Source organism: Podarcis bocagei, assembly GCF_964188305.1.
Source record: "Podarcis bocagei genome assembly, chromosome: 14".
NCBI lineage: Eukaryota > Metazoa > Chordata > Lepidosauria > Squamata > Lacertidae > Podarcis > Podarcis bocagei.
This window is the reverse complement of record NC_138139.1, coordinates 11,731,011-11,749,967: the sequence shown is the minus strand read 5'-3', so window position 1 is coordinate 11,749,967 and position 18,957 is coordinate 11,731,011. Positions and strand designations below refer to the sequence as shown.

The following is an 18,957-nucleotide window of genomic DNA, read 5'->3' as shown; positions in this document are numbered from 1 at the left end:
TTATTATTATTATTATTATTATTATTATTATTATTATTCTACATCCATAGTTTCTCCCTTGTCATCTAAAATTATTGTTGCTGCCAGGATGCCCAAAACGTAGCTTTTAAGAGGCCGCGGCAATACTACTCTCAGAAGCAAGTGCACAAAACTATATTTTAAAAAATGCACAACTTGCAGACTTGACATAGAATAAGAGAACAAGAAGAACATCCGTTTAAAGAAGACTGGCAAACGTTTGTTGGCCATATGGGAAATAATTGTGTACAGCTGAAAACGCTGGCAGCATTAAGATAAATTCAACTCTAATTTTTGATGGATGTAATAATGGAAAACCAATTGGTGTAGTTTTTATAAAATACGCAGGGATTTATGATATGCAAAATGAACCATGGAAAGAGAAGAAGGGAAGAGATTGATATCTTAAGGATGTGAAATGAGTATTTTAAATTGCAAAACAGAAAATTTAAATAAAAATTATATACAAAAGAACAAAACTATCAAAAGAATATTGTGTTGTATTCAGTGCTTGTCCTACTCGGACTAGACCCATTGAAGTTAATGGGCGTGATTAACTTAAATTTATTAATTTCAATGAGCGTATTCTTGAGGATGTCCTTAGTGGACATAACTCCTATGAGAACTGGGTGGGGAATAAGAACCCTAATTTCAGCATCAATCACATTTTTACAGTATTCTTTTTAATTATGAAACCAGCTTTTTTAAAACAGTATTGAATAGTTTGATATTCACCATTTCTGCCCTTTTAAAACAATTATTTTGACTGCTGCTGTTAGTGGGTGGTGTGCCCAGGGGCAAAAGTAGGCTTTCTGTCACCTGGGTCAGAGACCCAGTTTGGCAAACGCACCACATGTGTTTGTGTAGATATACACACAACCCCCTCAACAATTTGTTCGTAGAGGGCATAAAAAACAGGCAATATATAATTTGAATACAAAGTTTTGTTTTTAAACAATATTTGTATTGATTTCCAGCAACATTTAAACAAGATATCCAAAATAACGTATAACTAGTAAATAATAAAATATTATAAAAAGTATGCATTTTTACAGTATTAGGTTATATAATTTATAGCAATTGATAGCACTATTATTATTTTTTAGCTGTGAGGTAAATAAATTGTTGTTATTTAGTCATTTAGTCGTGTCCGACTCTTCGTGACCCCCTGGACCAGAGCACACCAGGCACTCCTGTCTTCCACTGCCTCCCACAGTTTGGTCAAACTCATGTTAGTAGCTTCAAGAACACTGTCCAACCATCTCGTCCTCTGTCATCCCCTTCTCCTTGTGCCCTCAATCTTCTGAGTCTTTTCCAGGGAGTCTTCTCTTCTCATGAGGTGGCCAAAGTATTGGAGCCTCAGCTTCAGGATCTGTCCTTCCCGTGAGCACTTAGGGCTGATTTCCTTAAGAATGGAGAGGTTTGATCTTCTTGCAGTCCATGGGACTCTCAAGAGTCTCCTCCAGCACCATAAATTACTGTTGTATATTAAAGGCCAGGGTCAAACTGATTGAGGATGGGGAGGGTGGGTGGGGAATAAGAATACAAAAGAACAATATACATGATGCTTCAGATCCAAAGGAGGCTATTACATACTGGCAGCACTGAAATTATTTGAAGTAAAGTTTATAGCCCAACTCATAGACAGTGCCCAGTTAGATTCCCTTCCAAATTTGACGTTGTTGGAGCACATCGAAACCACTGAAGGTGTAATTACTATATCAGAGATTTCACATATCTGGTTTTTAGTGGATCTTTACTGGCTGCAGGGCGGATGAGGGCAGTCTTGATAGGGACGATGGGGCTTAAACAGGAGCCCCCTTGTCTTTCTGAAGCATTTCTGTCACCTGGGCAGAGACCCAGTTTGGCAAACACACCCCATGCATTTGTGTAGGCACACACACACACAAACCCCTCAACACATTTGTCCATAGAGGGCATAAAAAATAGGCAATATATAATTTGAATACAAAGTTTTATTTTTAAACCATATTTGCATCATTTAAACAACAATATATCCAACATAACTTATAACAAGTAAATAATAAATAAAATATTATAAAAGTATGCATTTTTACAGTATTAGGATATATAATTTATAGCAAATGATAGCATTATTATTTTTTAGCTGTGAGATAAATTGTTGTTGTATATTAAAGGCCAGAGTCAAACTGATTGAGGATGGGGAGGGTGGGTGGAAAATAAGAATACAAAAGAACAACCATCATCATCAACCTTTTATTCGAACGTCAGTCAGAAAAAAGTACATTTGTCAATACACAGTTAAAGCTCCAGGAAGGTTTTAGAACTTAGCCAACACTAAAATGGGCTAAGCAGATAGCCCCATATCAATACAGTCAATTATAGTCTTGCGGCGCTTAAAAGCTAAAAAAAGAAATTTGGCCACCAAGGAAGGTATAGCTCTAGTGACGTTATTCAGCAAATGTAAAACCTGGTTTTCTCCGGATAGGAAGCTAGATTGACATAGGAGTGGGTCTATAAAATTTTGTCTAAGCTCTGCATAAGAAGGGCAAGTCAAGAGAATGTGTTCGGTGGACTCAACCACACCCATGGCACAGTGACAGGTTCTCTGGGCGTATGGTACTCCCCTGTACCTTCCCCACAATATCGCAGAGTCAAGGACATTTAATCTAGCCGCTGTAAGAAGTCTACGGTATTCCACATAGTGAATTTCTGCAAGGTAGGGGGCTGGTATGGTCCAATAAATCTGGTCCCCTAGGAACATCCCTGGTTTTACCTGGGCTATGTCCTCTTGTCTGGCAATGTCACTCAGTCTCCGGGAGACAAAAGAACAATATACATGATGCTTCAGATTCAAAGGAAGCTATTATATACAGGCAGCACTGAAATTATTTGAGGTAAAAGTTTATAGCCAAACTTGTACACGGTGCCCAGTTAGGTTCCCCTCCAAATTTGACATCGTTGGAGCGCATCAAAACCACTGAAGGTGTAATTAGTATATTGGAGATTTCACATAGCTGGTTTTTCGCAGCAATTCATGGGGCTTTGCTGATCTCCAAGCTCTATGTGTTCCCAGGATAAGGTTTGGGTGGACAGACATGTAGCGCTCCCCCTGCTTCTCATCTATCTCCTGGAAAAGGGGGAGCCCAGAGGGGATTTAAAATTTTAAGATCAATCTTTCAGGTCCCAAAATGTGTCACAAATGCCATCTTGAGGCTGGAAGCCGGTCTCTTGAGCATAGAGGCTCAAGAGTATAGATGTCTGTACTCAAATATTGGCTAAGATTATCTTTTTTTCCTAACTGGGCTTGCCTCCCTTTGTTGTCAAGGATGAATTCCAATCTGCATAGTATCAGGCAGTTATGACCAAAATTCTAGCTCTGGGCTTTTCCCTTGAGCAATTGCTCAGAATGGGCTTTGGGGAGGCTAGATCAGCGTATCACAAACACAGAACACCAAACTGATCTGGATAGGTCCCCCTCTTTTTTTGCCAGGTATCTCTCAATGCCTATGGAGTATCTTAGCAATCTGCATCTGCCTAAATACCATAAGGCATTCACCCTGACACAACTCTGTGCTCTCACCTCTGCTGTTCTTGAAGATCGCTATAGAAAAATCCCATATCCGAAGAGGTTCTGTCCCTGTGACTGACCAAATTGAAACTGTTAGACCGTGAGCTTCTCCAATGCTCGTTTTACAGAGATCTAACCTGTAGAAGATTAAAACATAAAAAGAAGCAATTTACAACATTGAATTTAAAATTGGAGTGCATTCACATAGCTGGAACAGAACTTCTTGGCTGCCAGTGCAAATTTGGCTACCTGGTGTGTAATATATAGAAGTTTATCTGCTAGGAGTTCAACTGTCACTTCCTGTGCGGATCGACATGGAAGCCAGTTAAGAACTGGCAATATAAATTTTCCTCTGGGCATTGTATACAGGGGGCAAATCGTATTGCCCTTGTATTTGGTTAGGTGCTGCAGTCCTTGCCACATTTGTTTCATGTTGTTATCGGCTAAATAATTTTCCACATTAAGCTTATATTGTTGTTTTGCTGCCTTAATGCCTTTTTTGAGATTTGTTCTCGCCTCTCTGTATATGTCTATATTCCCGGTCTTAAAGGCAGAATCCCGGGTTTTCAGGAGTGTTCTTACCTCAGCAGTCATCCATGGTTTACAGTTCCCATAGATTCTAATGCATCTCTGCGATGTTACATTATCGGTGCACACTTTAATATAGGAAAGTATAGCATCTGTGCAGATCTTGATCTTCAAACACACTCCAATCAGTGCTCTCAAAACAATCCTGGAGCTGACTAAGAGCACCCTCTGGCCAAATTCTGTTTTTATAACTGGCTGAATTCTTCTCCTGAGAGGGATGTACTTCAGACATAGAAAAACTGAAGAATGGTTGGGTGAGCCTAAGTGGGGGAAGGGGATTGCCCTGTAGGCCTGTTTCAAATTGGAATACGCAAGATCTAGAATATTCCCGTCCTCTAGTGGGAAATTTCACAAACTGTTCAAACTTAGGGAAAACTGTCTTCAGGCAGGTTTGATTGAAGTCCCCTGCCGCAACAAGGGCACCCTCTGGGTGGATTTGCTGTTGCCTGGAGATGACGTCATATAGCTTAGAAAGTGCTGCACTGACATTAGCATCAGGTGGAATATAAACAGCTGTAATAATTATGACAGTTACTTGTCTAGGCAGATAAAATGGCCGACATGTAACTGCCATCAATTCTACATCTGGAGAGCAATATGTGTAAGCTACTTTGCTGTTAACGCACCAACCATTGTGTATGTAAATACAGACTCCTCCACCCCTAGCTTTACCAGAATCACTGTTTCTATCAGAACGATAGATTATTCAATTTATCAGCTCAACTGCCACATCCGGTACGGCTGAATGTAGCCAAGTTTCTGTAATAATTACCACACAGCTTTCACGAAGAAGCTTGTTTGCTGCCATCAGCAACTGTAATTCGTCAATTTTATGGATGAGAGATCTGGTGTTGGTCAGGAAGACGCTTGGCAGTGCTGGTCTGATGGGTCTTTTTTGAAGCCGGGTTAACAGACCAGCTCTGCAGCCATGTTTTTGCTTTTGCTCTTTTCTCTTTCGCTTCTTTTGGCACTTCCCCCTCCCGACGACAATCCATAGAGATCCTGGAGGTCTTACTGTGCAGTTTGGTATACAGTGGGACCTTTGAAACTCTCTAGTTATCTCTATTTTTCTTGCGAGCCCGATGTTTACCAGTTTTGTGCGTGAGTAGGTAAGGTATTGGAAGCTCAGAGATGCAGCGTATGGACGCGCCGCCATCTTGGAACCAAAATGAAAACCAAAGAGTATTTCTTTACCCAACAACAGCAGCCAGAATGTTAATAGCAAAACACTGGAAATGTCAGAATTCCTGCTCCATGATTGCAGTCATGGGATTGTTGTCTATCACATGACGATGTATGTTTTGACTCTACAGAGTGGGAAGTGATGGAGACAGGATTTTTGTGTTACTGTGTTCCGTGAAGTGGGACTATTGTCCTTTGTTCTCTTTGCTGTCTGATGCTAGAGAGAGAGGGAGTGTACAATTTTAATTGGCTCTGGGAATAATCCTAGGCCTGAGGACCCAGTTTCCAAGTATGAGAGCCTGCTCCAACAATTAAAAATCCCATCTTTTTAATACCACAGAGAACAGGCCAACTAAACCAATAACATCAAATAAACCCTGGTTTGACTACACCTGCTTTGAGGTCAAGAAAGCCCTGCAAAATGCTTACCAAGCTGCCCTGACAGTCATAAATTCTGTCAGACAGCAAGCCTATCTTGCCATTCATGCCCTAAAAAAAGAGTATAAAGACCTAATAACCCACCAAAAGAACGCCTATACCAGAAAATGTTGGCTAGAATTAATTAGCGTGGCAAAAGCAAAAGATCAGACACTATTCTGGAAACTGGTAGCTTCTGGCACCCATAAGGCTATTTCCCCCTTAACCTCACAAATTCCCCCTAACCTTTGGGTCTCATTCTTCCAATCTTTGTACGAGGACGCTGAACCTCCATTACGGAATTATAATATAGAACAAATGGCTAAATGGCCGCCAGTTTCAGTAACTGAGTGAAATCATATATAAACCAACTGAAAACGGCCAAAGCCCCAGGCACAGATGGCATTACGCCAGAAATGATAAAAGCACAGGCGGATTGGTGGTCACCTTTCTTAGCCATCCTCTTTACTTACATAGATGACACTGGCCGCAACCCAAGGGAATGGGGAACAGTCATAATAGTCCCAATCTATAAAAAGGGCAACAGAGGGGACCCAGCAAATTATATGCCGATTAGCCTATTGTGATTAGTAAACGCTACTCAAAGCACCTCCTTAATAAGTTTACAGAATGGCTAGAGAATGAAGATATCCTGGCAATAGAATAAGCAGGCTTCAGACCCAGAAGGTCCATGACAGATCACTGTCTAACGTTACAACATCTCATCGACAAATACAAATCAGGAGGGCAAGCCTCACTATAGCTGCCTTCGTTGATCTAAAAGCGGCCTTTGATACAGTCTCCAGAGCCAGACTCTGGGACACTATAGATATAGATAGAAGGCTTCTGCTCTTAATTCAGTCACTGCACGCAAACACGGCTCTTAGAGTCAGGTGTAGCCGCCTAGGACACCTAACGGACCCTATTAAAACCTTCAAAGGAGTCAGGCAAGGGTGCCTATTGGCCCCTCTACTATTCAATTTTGTATTTAAATAATTTAGTATCTGCACTCAATGACTCAGAACTCCACCCTCCGAAGCTCGCAAATTGGCATATTTCAGTCCTGCTATATGCCGATGATGCAGTAATTCTATCTAGAACCCTCATTGGACTCAAAAGAGCACTAAGAAAGCTTGCAGCATACTGTGAATCTGAATGCCTCAAAATCAACTATCAAAAGACCAAGATATTTGCTTTTGGGGGAAAACCAAAGCTTAGAAGCTGTGAACTCCAAGGCCACAAATTAGAACAAGTCACAAACTATAAGTATCTATGAATGGTGGTATGAATGGAGTGTTCAATCCAGACTTCTTCTTTTTTTTTGCATTTTAAAATTTTATTAATTTCCAACTATTTATACATTATATCCATATTTCAACACATCTCATTCATTTTGAACTTCCTTCAATGTCATTGACATTCATTCGTAGTTATATCTTTAGTACACATTCCATTCTTTCATATTGCCATTTGTTCCTCCCTTCGTGCATTATTTCTAATAAACAATACTTATTAGTTCTTTACAGTGCCTCTTTAAATCCCACTAGCGTTGTATTTACAAAACATTTATTCTCCAGATAACCCACAAATTTCCCCCAGTCCTCAATAAACTTTTGATCCTTAATGTATCTGATTTTCCCTGTTAATTTATCCAATTCTGCATATTCTGTCAGTTTTGCTCTCCACTCTGCTACCGTTGGGATTTCTTCCTGCTTCCACTTCTGGGCCAACACAATTCTGGCTGCCGTTACCGCGTACTGGAAAAGTTTGCAGTCCTTTCTTCCAATGTCCTTTCCCACAATACCTAATAAAAAGGCTTCTGGCTTTTTTACAAAGGTATATCTTAACATCTTTTTCATTTCATTGTAAATTTCGTCCCAAAAGCTTTTAACTTTCTTACACTCCCACCATTGATGATAAAAAGTGCCTTCTTCTTGTTTGCATTTCCAGCATTTGTTATCTGCCTTATACATCTTTGCCAGTTTTACGGGTGTCATGTACCACCTATAAAGCATCTTCATCACATTTTCCCTCAATAGCGTACATACCGTAAATTTTATGTTCACTCTCCACAACTTTTCCCAGTCCTCCAATTGGATGTTGTAACCAAAATCCCTTGCCCATTGTACCATCACTGATTTCACTTCCTCATCCTTCGTATTCCACTCCAACAGTATTTTATACATTTTTGATAAATTTTTATATTCATTGTTTATTATATCTTTTTGAAATATTGATTCCTTTTCATCGTAACCCCTTTCCTTCACCTCTTTTTTAAACATTTCATTTATCTGAAAATAGTGCAACCAATCATATGTGAATACTTTAACCTGATCGTATGGTTTTACTTTCCACTTCCCTCCTTCATTGGTAACCATTTCTCCATACTTTCCCCACTTTTCTCTCATGTTAACTGTCTTTACACACATTATCTCCAACGGGGATAGCCAATGTGGGATTTTCGGTTCTAGTATATTTTTGTATCTATCCCAAACCTCTATTAGTGGACCCTTAAAAATGTGACTACAAAATCCCTTATGCACTCTCTTTTTATCACACCATAGATACGCGTGCCACCCAAATTTGTTATTGAACCCTTCCAAATCTAATAGTTCTTTATTTTCCAACTTAACCCATTCTTTTATCCAACACAGACATGCTGCCTCGTAGTACAATCTCATGTCTGGTAGGGCGAAGCCTCCTCTTTCTGTTGCGTCTGTTAATAACTTAAATTTGATTCTGGGCTTCTTCCCTTCCCAGACATATCTTGAGATCACCTTTTGCCATTCTTTAAAGTCTTTTGTACCTTTTATTATGGGTATCGTTTGGAATAAAAATAACAACTTAGGGAGCACCATCATTTTGACCATAGATATTCTTCCCCAGAATGATAGTTTCATTCTGGCCCAAGCCTCCAGATCTTTTTTAATTCCATTCCAAACTGGGGTGTAGTTGTTTTGGTATAAATCGATGTTCTTATTAGAAAGCCAAATTCCCAAGTATTTAACCTTTTTAACAACCTCAATTTCTGTTCGTTGCTGTAATAATTCAATCTTATCCTGGTCCAAATTTTTTACAATCATTTTAGTCTTTTTCTTATTCAATTTAAATCCTGCTATTTTCCCAAATTTCTCCATCTCATCCAAGATCTCCCTTATGCTTTCTATAGGTTCTTCCACAGTTAGGACCACATCATCTGCATAGGCTTTAACTTTGTAGTCATTTAAACCTATTTTTACCCCTTTAATTTGCTTATTTTGTCTTATTGCATTTAATAAGACTTCTAAGACCACTATAAATAGCAACGGCGAAAGCGGACATCCCTGTCTTGTACCTTTGGATATTTTTATATCTTCAGTAATGACGTTGTTAACTATCAGTCTTGCCTTCTGTTCTGTGTAAATTGCCTTTATACCGTTTAAAAACTCTTGGCCCACCTCCATAACCTCCAGATTTTTCAACATAAAATCCCAGACTACGTTATCGAACGCTTTCTCCGCATCTACGAAAATTAAACTGGCTGGTTTATCGCACCTATCGGACAGATATTCAATGAGATTAACTATATTTCTTGTATTGTTTCTTATTTGTCTGCCCGGTAGGAAACCCGCTTGATCTTCGTGTATAATTTTTGTTAATATCTTTTTTAGTCTTTTAGCTAGGATTCCGGCAAAGATCTTATAGTCCGTATTTAATAAAGAGATGGGTCTGTAATTCTTAACTTGGGTTAAGTCCGAATCTTGCTTTGGAATTATTGTGATAAATGCCTCTTTCCATGTGCCTGGAATGTCTCTTTCTTTTAAGATGTTGTTCATTACTTCGATTAACAGAGTTATCAGCATATCTTTCATTTCTTTATAATAGCTCGATGTGAACCCATCTGGGCCTGGTGCTTTCCCTCTTTTCAATTCTTTTGTCAATCCAGACTTCTTAGAGCTCTCCTACAAGTCCCCAGATGTGTCTCAAACAGGGATGATGAGGCTAACATCTGCCTAACATCAATCTACAAATGGCTGACATTGAATCTGCTCCCCCGAGGGATAGCCCCATTGATCCTCTGCGATCAATTCCAGTCGGGCTGGTAGTCCTGAACACCCTTCAGAAACTGGGTTTTGCCCCTCAAGCCCTTCTAAGTCCGGGGTTGGGCCAGGCAAAAGCTACAGTCAGGCAAAGAATATTAGACACTGAGAGACAACAGGACTGCTCAACGTGCCCCGACTATAAAATTGGAGAAATCGAGAGAGAGAGGTAGCCGCACCGGCAGCATATCTCTTTTTTTCTCGTATCTAGAAATGCAAGAAGGGCCTTTACACTCGCCAGAAGCTCAGCTCTGCCCTCGCCGGTCCTGGAAGGAGCCTTTAGAAAAGTCCCGTATGCTCAGAGACTTTGCACCTGTCCATTGGGGGCCCAGGTACCCTCAACATTTTTGTTACGGGTGCCCGGCCTCTTTGGTGACTGAGCCTAGGCCTGGGTCTCTGCCACAGGACTTCTGCAGGTAGGGGGCTGGGCACAAAAGTGCCAAGATAAGATATGGGCTTATTATCTTCAAATGGATAACTACTGAGCCCTTAGCCCACGTGACCTTAGAAATTGCATTTTTTATTTACTGCATTTTTAAAAGTTACAGAAAAAAAGAAAATAGATTAGATTTTACACACATGTATTTCAAAAGAAAACCAAAGAAAAATACATTAATGAAATTTTATAACTATAAAAAATAGACTCTGCTGTCTAGCGCTCCCATTGCTCCTTGTCTATCTCCTGCAAAAAGGCGAGCCCAGAGGGAAGGGGTTAGGGACCCCTGAAAAGGAGGGCAGCCATCGCAAAGGGGGGTGTCCGTCCCCTTCACCCGGCTGAGAAGCCTCCCAGGAGCGGTTCTCTTCCAAACCGAGGGCCTCCTGGGGGCCATTTGCTGACAGTGAGAGGGCCCAGAGCCCAAAGATGAGGCTGTCATGGATGCGGCTCCCACCTTTGCCCTGTCGGCTACAATCCAGCCAGGTCCCTTGCCTGGAGGTGTCCTAGCCTGGCAATAGGAAACATGCAGAGTGGGGGGGTGTCTCTCTCACCTGAAAGGCACAGGTGGGTGCACGTGGGGGGGGGACATCTGGTGGGGCTGCCTGCAGGGCAGAATGACAATTTTCCTGGTGGCCATTGTCACCCTCTCCTGATGCTGCAGCCACCTGCCAGGAAAAGAAGGGAGACAGAGAGAGACGCTCTTAAAGCCCCAAGAGAGCAGAAGAGGGGCTTCGATTTGCCAGTTTGCAAGGCAGGCGACCAAAGTGCAACCCCACATTTATTTCAGCAGCGTCTTTCTCCAGGGAGTTCCAACGCTATTCAAAGCTAATATATATGCATACAAAACATACACATATATAAATACACACCTTTACCCTGCCTTTTGACACTTAATGTATGTCTCCCCCCAAATACATCTCGTTTCTGTGCTTGTAGCTTCGTTTAAACTGCTTGGCTTGTTGTCATTTCCCAGGGGAGAGGGGAGAATAAGAGGCAAACATCTTCCATGATCCTCTCAGAAGGGCTGGACGCCACCAGCTCACAGATGTCTGGTGTCTCCTCCAAAACACAGATCAGGAAGAATGATCTTGGATCTGAACAGAGAAAAGAGACAAGATGGAAGAAGAGTCCTTACAGGGTCATCATGTGTAGTGGTGTTATGGCGCCCCTTCTTACCTCCGGCTGAGGGACAGACGAGCGCTTAAAGAGGAGCCCTGTTCTGTCTTCTTCCTCAGGCATTTCATCTGCACCCACTTCTCCTTTGGCTTCAGGAACACGACCAGGTCTTTAAGAAGCAGGGCGTGCAGGCCTAAGAGACGCACACACAGAGAGTGAGGGGTTGTTGCTCATGGTGTCATGAAGAGTGGTGGTTTTATGGCCCCCCTTCTTACCTGTGGCTGCAGGGCGGACGAGGGTGGTCTCCAGAGGAACCACGGGGCTTAAAACAGATCCCCCTGCCTTCCTCCTGAAGCATTTCAACTGCATCCGCCGCCCCTTCGGCTTCAGAAATATTACAAGATGTTCCAGAAGCAGGACGTGCAGGCCTAAGAGACACAAACACACGCAGAGAGAGGGGCTGTTGCTCACCTGCTCCACTGATCCTGAGGAGAACATCTAGGTGCCAGGCTGCAGAATCAGCCAAAGGCCCAGCAAGTCAGAGGGACAAAGGAGGCTGGACCAAATCAAGCTCTTGAACCCATCTAGCCCTGTCTTGTGTACCCTGTCTTGTGTCTCTCCAGGGTCCCAGGCAGGGGGTCCCGTTGGGGATGGAAGCTGGGACCTTCTGCATGCCAAGCAGGTGTTCTGCCATTGAGCTACCAGAGCCCTTCTGCCACCCAAACACTATTTCCGAGAGAGTCTTGGGATCTGTGGCTTGTTGTATGAGAGCTCTAAATACTCATGAAAGTTGGATGTTTCGACGGCTAAGGCTCCGCTTTGCAGCAGCGACTCTCCAGGGCTTTTAGACTCCAGTGTTTTTCGGCCACAAAGCCACACCCCCCTCCCCTCATTGATTCCTGTCTTAATAGAAAAGGGGGGGGTCTAAATGGCAAAGCCAACTGCAGAGGAAGAGCGCATGCCCCTCCACTCAGAGGCCTGTGCCATGTTTGTGTGTTTTGGCGGGAGAGGTTGTTTCTTCTACGTCTTCTTGTTGATTGTACAGCTGCAAAGGCCCCTCCTGAATTATGTGGTGTTCCGTGAGATCAAGGTTCTGCACAGCAGGGGCAGAAAAAGACAGCATTTCACAGAGGGGAAGAGCAGGACAAGGCCAGGGATTGGAGGGAGGGGGAAGGGGAGGCCCTACCTGGAACTGCCTGGCCAGTGGGTGGCTGCTCTTGCGCAGAGATCTGGCGTCCAGGCGCTTTGGGGAGGCATCCAGCTGCCCGTGATTCTCTGCCTGTCTCAACTCCTCCTGGATGTCCTCAAGGATCTCCTTGCACTCATCGCACGCCAGGCAGAGACACTGGTGCTCCCAAGTTGACTCTGAGCAAAGAAGGTGCAGAGAGAGGGGGTGACGAGGGAGTGCTTCTGATAGGCTGCCTGCAAAGTTGGCTTCATTTTATTACTTTGAAACCCAGCTCCCAGAACAAACTAGGAACAAGGCTGCATCTAAAAGCAAACAGGTCTGAAAGACAGATGAGCAGCAGCAGCCCAGATGCAGAAGGCAAAGGGATCCTTGTTTGCTGATCAGAAAGTGGGCTGCTGAACACCACCGATGCCCATGGGGCACTAATTGAAGGCAGGTGGGGGTTGCATAAACACACACCATCGTCTCTCTCCCCCCCCCCATCACCCTCTTGTGTGCTGCCTTTCCCTAGTAAGGCAGGCTCAATGCAACTCACCACCTCCCAAACTTAGGAAGCACATCAACATGGAATCATGGAGAGAAGCAGCTTGTGGCGATCACACACAGGACCCCCGGACGTTTGACGGGCTATTGACCCTGTGCCACCACTGCGATTGCTTTTTTCCGCTGCCACCACCCTGTATCTCACGGGGACACACGGAGTCCAGTCAGTTGTTAACATTAACAAATAATCAAGTTTATTTTTAAATGCAGGAACAAGCTTATGGTTACAGTTAATTTTTCTTGGCAGTTTCTTAATCTTAGTTCCTAACAACTTCAAAGTGATTATTCCCAACTATCTATCTGACTCCACCTAACAATTCCTCTCACTCTCTCACAATACAACGCCTATTCCTCCCTCTTTCTTCTCCAACTCCCAAACCTCAACTGACTTTCAAAACCTCCCACTCTAACTTTTACTCCCCCCTTGCATTCTCCCTGGCCAATCACATCACACCCACTTTAACCCTTTCCTTATGACCCATCCTGGGAGGCAAACGCCACCCAGCTCTTCTGGGACACCCTCGCCACCACACCCGACACATAAATATATGGAGAAGGAGAGAGAGAGAGAGACCATTAGTGTGCTGGATGATGTTATTCAGCAGCAGAGGGTAGCTAGCCAGGCGCTGCATCTCGCGCTCCAGGAAATCCTTTAGCTGAACGGTGGTGGCCTTATGGGCAGCTCTCAATTTCCTGGGAGAGGCAGAGAAGGAAGCAGACAGACAACATAATTATCATTATTATGACATGTTTCTGGACACCAGAGAGAGTCAGCAGCAAAACAAGTGCGGGGAGCCTTGCTGCTCAGCTCCCACTTGCTTAGGGGCTTCTCCTTTGGGGCAGCTGGGGGGCTGCTATGAGAACAGGAGGCTGCCGCTCGTTCTGAAGAAACCAAACCTAGGGGAAGCCCCCAGAATCCCTGGAATCTTGAACCACCTAGAGAGGAGATTGGGGTGGCATCCAACTAGAGGTTACCACCTAACCTACACCATCTGGCTTGTTCTCCTGCACACTTTCATTCGCACAGGGAGTGATCCTTCAGCTGAGAAGGCCCTTTCCCTGAGCTCAGCCTCCTCTTCTCATGGAGCATATCTGGATGACATGCCAGAACCGAGCATCCCTCTGCTGCTTCGCTTGAAGGAACTCCAGAGCCCTGGCCTGCTGCAAGCCATATTTGGCAATGGCCTGCTGGAGCTCCTCACTTGCAGCCACACCAAACTGGGGGGGAAGAAGGGAGGGAGGGGGCAGGGGAGAGGAAACACGTCCAGTGAGCATCAGGAAATCAAGGGCCCAAGTCCACTGGAAACCCACAGGCAGCCCCCTGCCAATTGCTGCCAGCCTCTGCCCTGCTCTGGGATCCTTACCTGGGAAAGCAGGTGGTCCCCAATCTCCTCAGTGACGGGCCCTTTCTCCTGCAGATCCTTCATTTCCCCCAACAGAGAACCTGGGGGGGGGGAGGGAAGAGGCGGGGGGGGGAGGTTGAGCAAGGCAACAGGAGTGGGGACAGGAGAGGGACAGAGATGGCCTGCTCTTTTTTGAATTCCACTTTCTCAGTGGTGGAGAGACCAGGTGTCTCATTTATTTATGTCACCTTTTCCTCCAAGGAGCTTAAGAGGGTGTCCATGGATTCCCTTCTCATTTAATCCTCACAACAAGCCTGTGAGGTAGGTTAGGTTGAGAGGCAGCAACTGGCTGCACTAGGCTCTTGATGCCTCTGAACAATCCCTGTTCCTGGGGGGTGGGGGTGGCATTGTTCTCATCCGAACTTGTTGCGTTGCATCAGTGGTCAGTGTGGGCTGGTGAGTGCATCCTTCGTGGGTATGGAGAGATTTTGCTTTGAGACCATCACCACTGCAGAGCAGTTGCTGCTGTGGCCAGCTGCTCAGACGAACTTTAGCAATAGCTACTTTAACTCTTAGTTAGATCTCTATATTATTATTATTATTAAGGCATTTTCTGTTTCTGTGTTCTTGAAGTAAAATATCTCAATGGCAGCAGATGATGCACTCAGCAGCTGGAGACCCGCAGTGATGTGCCCTCTGTGAATGGAGGGTCCGGTGTGCTGCTCGCTGGGAATTTTAGGCAGTTGAAAGGTTGCTGGGAGGTGGATTTTCCCCTTTTTGAGGACAGCACACATGTCCAATGTGGCAGAGGGTGGGACGGGTGTCCCTGCGGGTGGGTTCAGGGAGGCTCTAGGACTGGAAGGGATTTGGGCAGTATCCGTGAATACTGCAGCCGCTGAGCTCGTGGTGGAGGGTGGTGCCATTGGGTCCTGAGCAGTGAAGGTTTCCCTTGGGAGTGTTGAATTTTGCTTTTTGAGCTTTTCACAATGCCGGGGGGAGTCGCCGTCGTCACTGGGGTCTCTCCGGGAACAGATGGTCCAGATTCCACCTGGGGCCGTTCCGGGGCCGATTCCCTTGGTGTTTTCTGCGTGTCACACTCTCCAGTTCACACTGGCTGTTGATGAGGTGCACATGGTCAATGTAGGGATGCCCACTGGAAATGCACATGGCTGGAGGTGGGAAGCTGGGGACGGCCATCTCGCGCCAGAGATCCTTCTCTAGCCCGCAGGAGGGGATTGGATGGGATTCAGCAATAATTGGAAGGCCAGCAGTCCCCAACATCTCCCCTGTTTCTGTTTCGGTGGGGTGGGTTTCTGTTCCAGTGGTCTCAAACATTCTTGAAGGAAAATCTCTCCATAGCAACAAATCAGAAAGCTCCCTGGGAAAGTTGCTGGCTCATGTAACATCCAGCATGGGATTTAAGAAAGGTCTTAATAACCAAGGAGCATCTTTAAAAACTGGGCATGTGGTGGGAGCATGAATCTTCAGGATGCCTCCCCCTTTCCCATGACTTTACCTTCTACGCCACCAGCGGCACATTGTGCAAAAGATCTCCAAACCCAGAAAGGCCCACAAAGTCAGTTGAACAGCTTTCAAATTCAGAAAAGAAGGCTCCTAACTGAACCAACGGGCTTTCAGCTTAGCCAGGGATCCTTTCAAGCAACTCACCTGGTCTCCTAGGAAACCAAACATTCCCCAGGATTCCACAGCTGGTTGTGAGGTCAGAGCCTGGCGAAGGACAGGAGCCAATAGGCTCTGGGCTCCAGGAACACTCTCTCTGCCAGGCACCGGGCACCACTGGGCAACCTCAGGCAGCTGCCAAGCGTCTGACCCAGCCCTGCATTTACCCCCAAGCAGAAGGCTCAGGCAGCTGGATCTAGGCTCCCCTTCAAGTTCCTCCGAATCCTCCCAACTTTGCACCCCTCTGGAGAATCTAAGGAAATAAGGCAGGCCATGACTGTGATCCACTTTCTGGCATCTCCTTTAAACCCACCAAACAGGAGTTGGCTGGCTAGTGGTCCATCATTTGGTCATGGTGTATCATATGTTCCAGTGGGCTGGATGTTCTTTTAAAGCTTTTTTGCCCTCCCCTTCATTGTATTATGGAACCACCTTCTCTCTCTGCCTGGGTGCTCACCCACATTTGCCACCTCTAGGCATCTTTTTATTTTTTTAAAAAAAATATTTATTAGAGTTTCCAATTTTTATACAAACAAAAAGAAAAAAGCAAACATAAAAATATTAAAAACACATAAGTTTCAAAACTTATTTTCTCATAACTTATTTCCCCGACCTCCTCATACCTCCCCTTCTTGTATTCCAGTTCCAATTATTTATACAGCAAATCCTTATCTCAAAGCATTACAGCTTAAGAAGAAAGAAAAAGAAAGAAGAAACACCTTATTTTCTCTCCAGCATCTTAAATTGTTATAACTTTTCTTGTTTTTTAAAAAAAGAAAAGAAAAAGAAAACCATTTTATCATAATTACAGCTTGAAACCACTTAATTTCAGTCCAACATCATTCAACATTGCTTAATTTTACAATATTTTTGTAAATAGTCCTTAAATTTTTTCCAGTCTTCTTCTGCCGACTCTTCTCCCTGCTCACAGATTCTGCTAGTCATTTCTGCCAGTCCCATATAGTCCATCAGCTTCATCTGCCATTCTTCTAACGTAGGTAGGTGTTGTGTCTTCCAATACTTTGCGATAAGTATTCTTGCTGCTGTTGTGGCATACATAAAGAAAATTCTATCCTTCTTTAACACCAATTGGCCAACTATGCCCATGAGAAAGGCCTCTGGTTTCTTCGAGAAGGTATATTCAAATACCTTTTTCAGTTCATTATAGATCATCTCCCAGAAAGCCTTAATCTTTGGGCACGTCCACCAAAGGTGAAAGAATGTACCTTCAGTTTCTTTACATTTCCAACATTTGTTATCGGGCAAATGATAGATTTTTGCAAGCTTGACTGGGGTCATGTACCACCTATATATCATTTTCATAATATTTTCTCTCAAGGCATTACATGCCGTAAATTTCATTCCAGTGGTCCACAACTGTTCCCAGTCAGCAAAGATAATATTATGTCCAACATCTTGTGCCCATTTAATCATGACAGATTTAACCGTTTCATCCTGAGTATTCCATTTCAACAGCAAGTTGTACATTTTTGACAAAATCTTAGTTTTAGGTTCTAACAGTTCTGTTTCCAGTTTAGATTTTTCCACCTGGAAACCAACTTTTTTATCCAGGTTATAAGCCTCCATTATCTGATAATAATGAAGCCAATCTCTCACTTTGTTTTTTAATTTCTCAAAACTCTGCAATTTCAATTTATCTCCTTGTTCCAAAATTTCCCAATATTTCGGCCATTTGGCCTCCATATTGAGCTTTCTCTGAGCCTTTGCTTCCATCGGTGACAACCACCTTGGGGTTTTATTTTGAAGCAAGTCTTTATATCTTGTCTAAACATTAAACAATGCTCTTCTAACGATATGGTTTTTAAATGCTTTATGTGCTTTAACCTTGTCGTACCACAAATATGCATGCCATCCAAAAACGTTATTAAAACCTTCTAAATCCAAAATGTCTGTGTTCTCAAGAAGCAGCCATTCTTTCAGCCAGCAAAACGCCGCTGATTCATAATAAAGTTTAAAGTCTGGCAGGGCAAATCCACCTCTATCCTTTGCATCAGTTAATATTTTAAATTTTATTCTGGGCTTCTTGCCCTGCCAGACAAATCTAGAAATGTCTCTCTGCCACTTCTTGAAACAATCCATTTTGTCCAAAATTTGCAATGATTGAAACAAAAATAACATTCTTGGCAATACATTCATCTTTATAACGGCAATTCGACCTAACAAGGAAAGCTTCAGATTTGACCAGATTTCTAGATCTTTTTTAACCTCCGTCCAGCATTTTTCATAATTATCTTTAAACAAATTTCCATTTTTAGCTGTCATGTTAATCCCCAGGTATTTCACTTTCTTAACCACAATCAAACCTGTTTCATTCTGGAACTTCTCTCTTTCCATCGATGTTAAATTTTTCTAGGCATCTTTTTAAAAACCTGTTTGTGCACCTAGAAACCTTTCTTTGTGTTTTATTGTATTATTACATTATGTGGCATTTGCCCTCCTAGGTGACATCATGCTGGGTCATAAAGAAAGGGTTAAATGAGTGTGAAGTGATTGACAAGTGGGAACCCAAGGGGAGGAGTTAGAGTTAGTGTTGTTAAGGTGTCAGTCGGGTGTTAGAGAAGGGAAAGGGAGGATATGGTTGTGGGTTGGGATAGTTTGGTGTGAGAGACTGAGAGAGTCTGTTAAGAGGAGTCAGATAGACAGTTGGGATAATCAGTTAGAAGTTATTAGGAAGGTATAGGCCGGTAAAGAAACTAAGAAGTGAAGTGATTACCTAGCCTTAGGTAGGTAACACAGGGTCCCCGTACGTTTGATGGTCTATTGCAGTGTTTTTCAACCGCTGTTCCGCGGCA

General features: G+C 43.5%; 1 protein-coding gene across 1 annotated transcript; it reads right to left on the bottom strand.

Annotated features, from left to right (window-relative positions):
* Window positions 1-2,823: 2,823 nt before the first annotated feature.
* On the bottom strand, window positions 2,824-14,567 carry LOC308573288 (uncharacterized protein). The gene is made up of 4 exons (XM_081170097.1): window positions 11,665-14,567; window positions 11,450-11,582; window positions 10,825-11,367; window positions 2,824-3,708 (listed from the first exon to the last, which is right to left on the bottom strand). The coding sequence occupies exons 1-3, from the start codon at window positions 11,885-11,887 to the stop codon at window positions 11,313-11,315; spliced, it is 411 nt and encodes a 136-aa protein (XP_081026223.1). The 5' UTR covers window positions 11,888-14,567; the 3' UTR covers window positions 2,824-3,708; window positions 10,825-11,312.
* Between the last annotated feature and the right edge of the window lie 4,390 nt (window positions 14,568-18,957).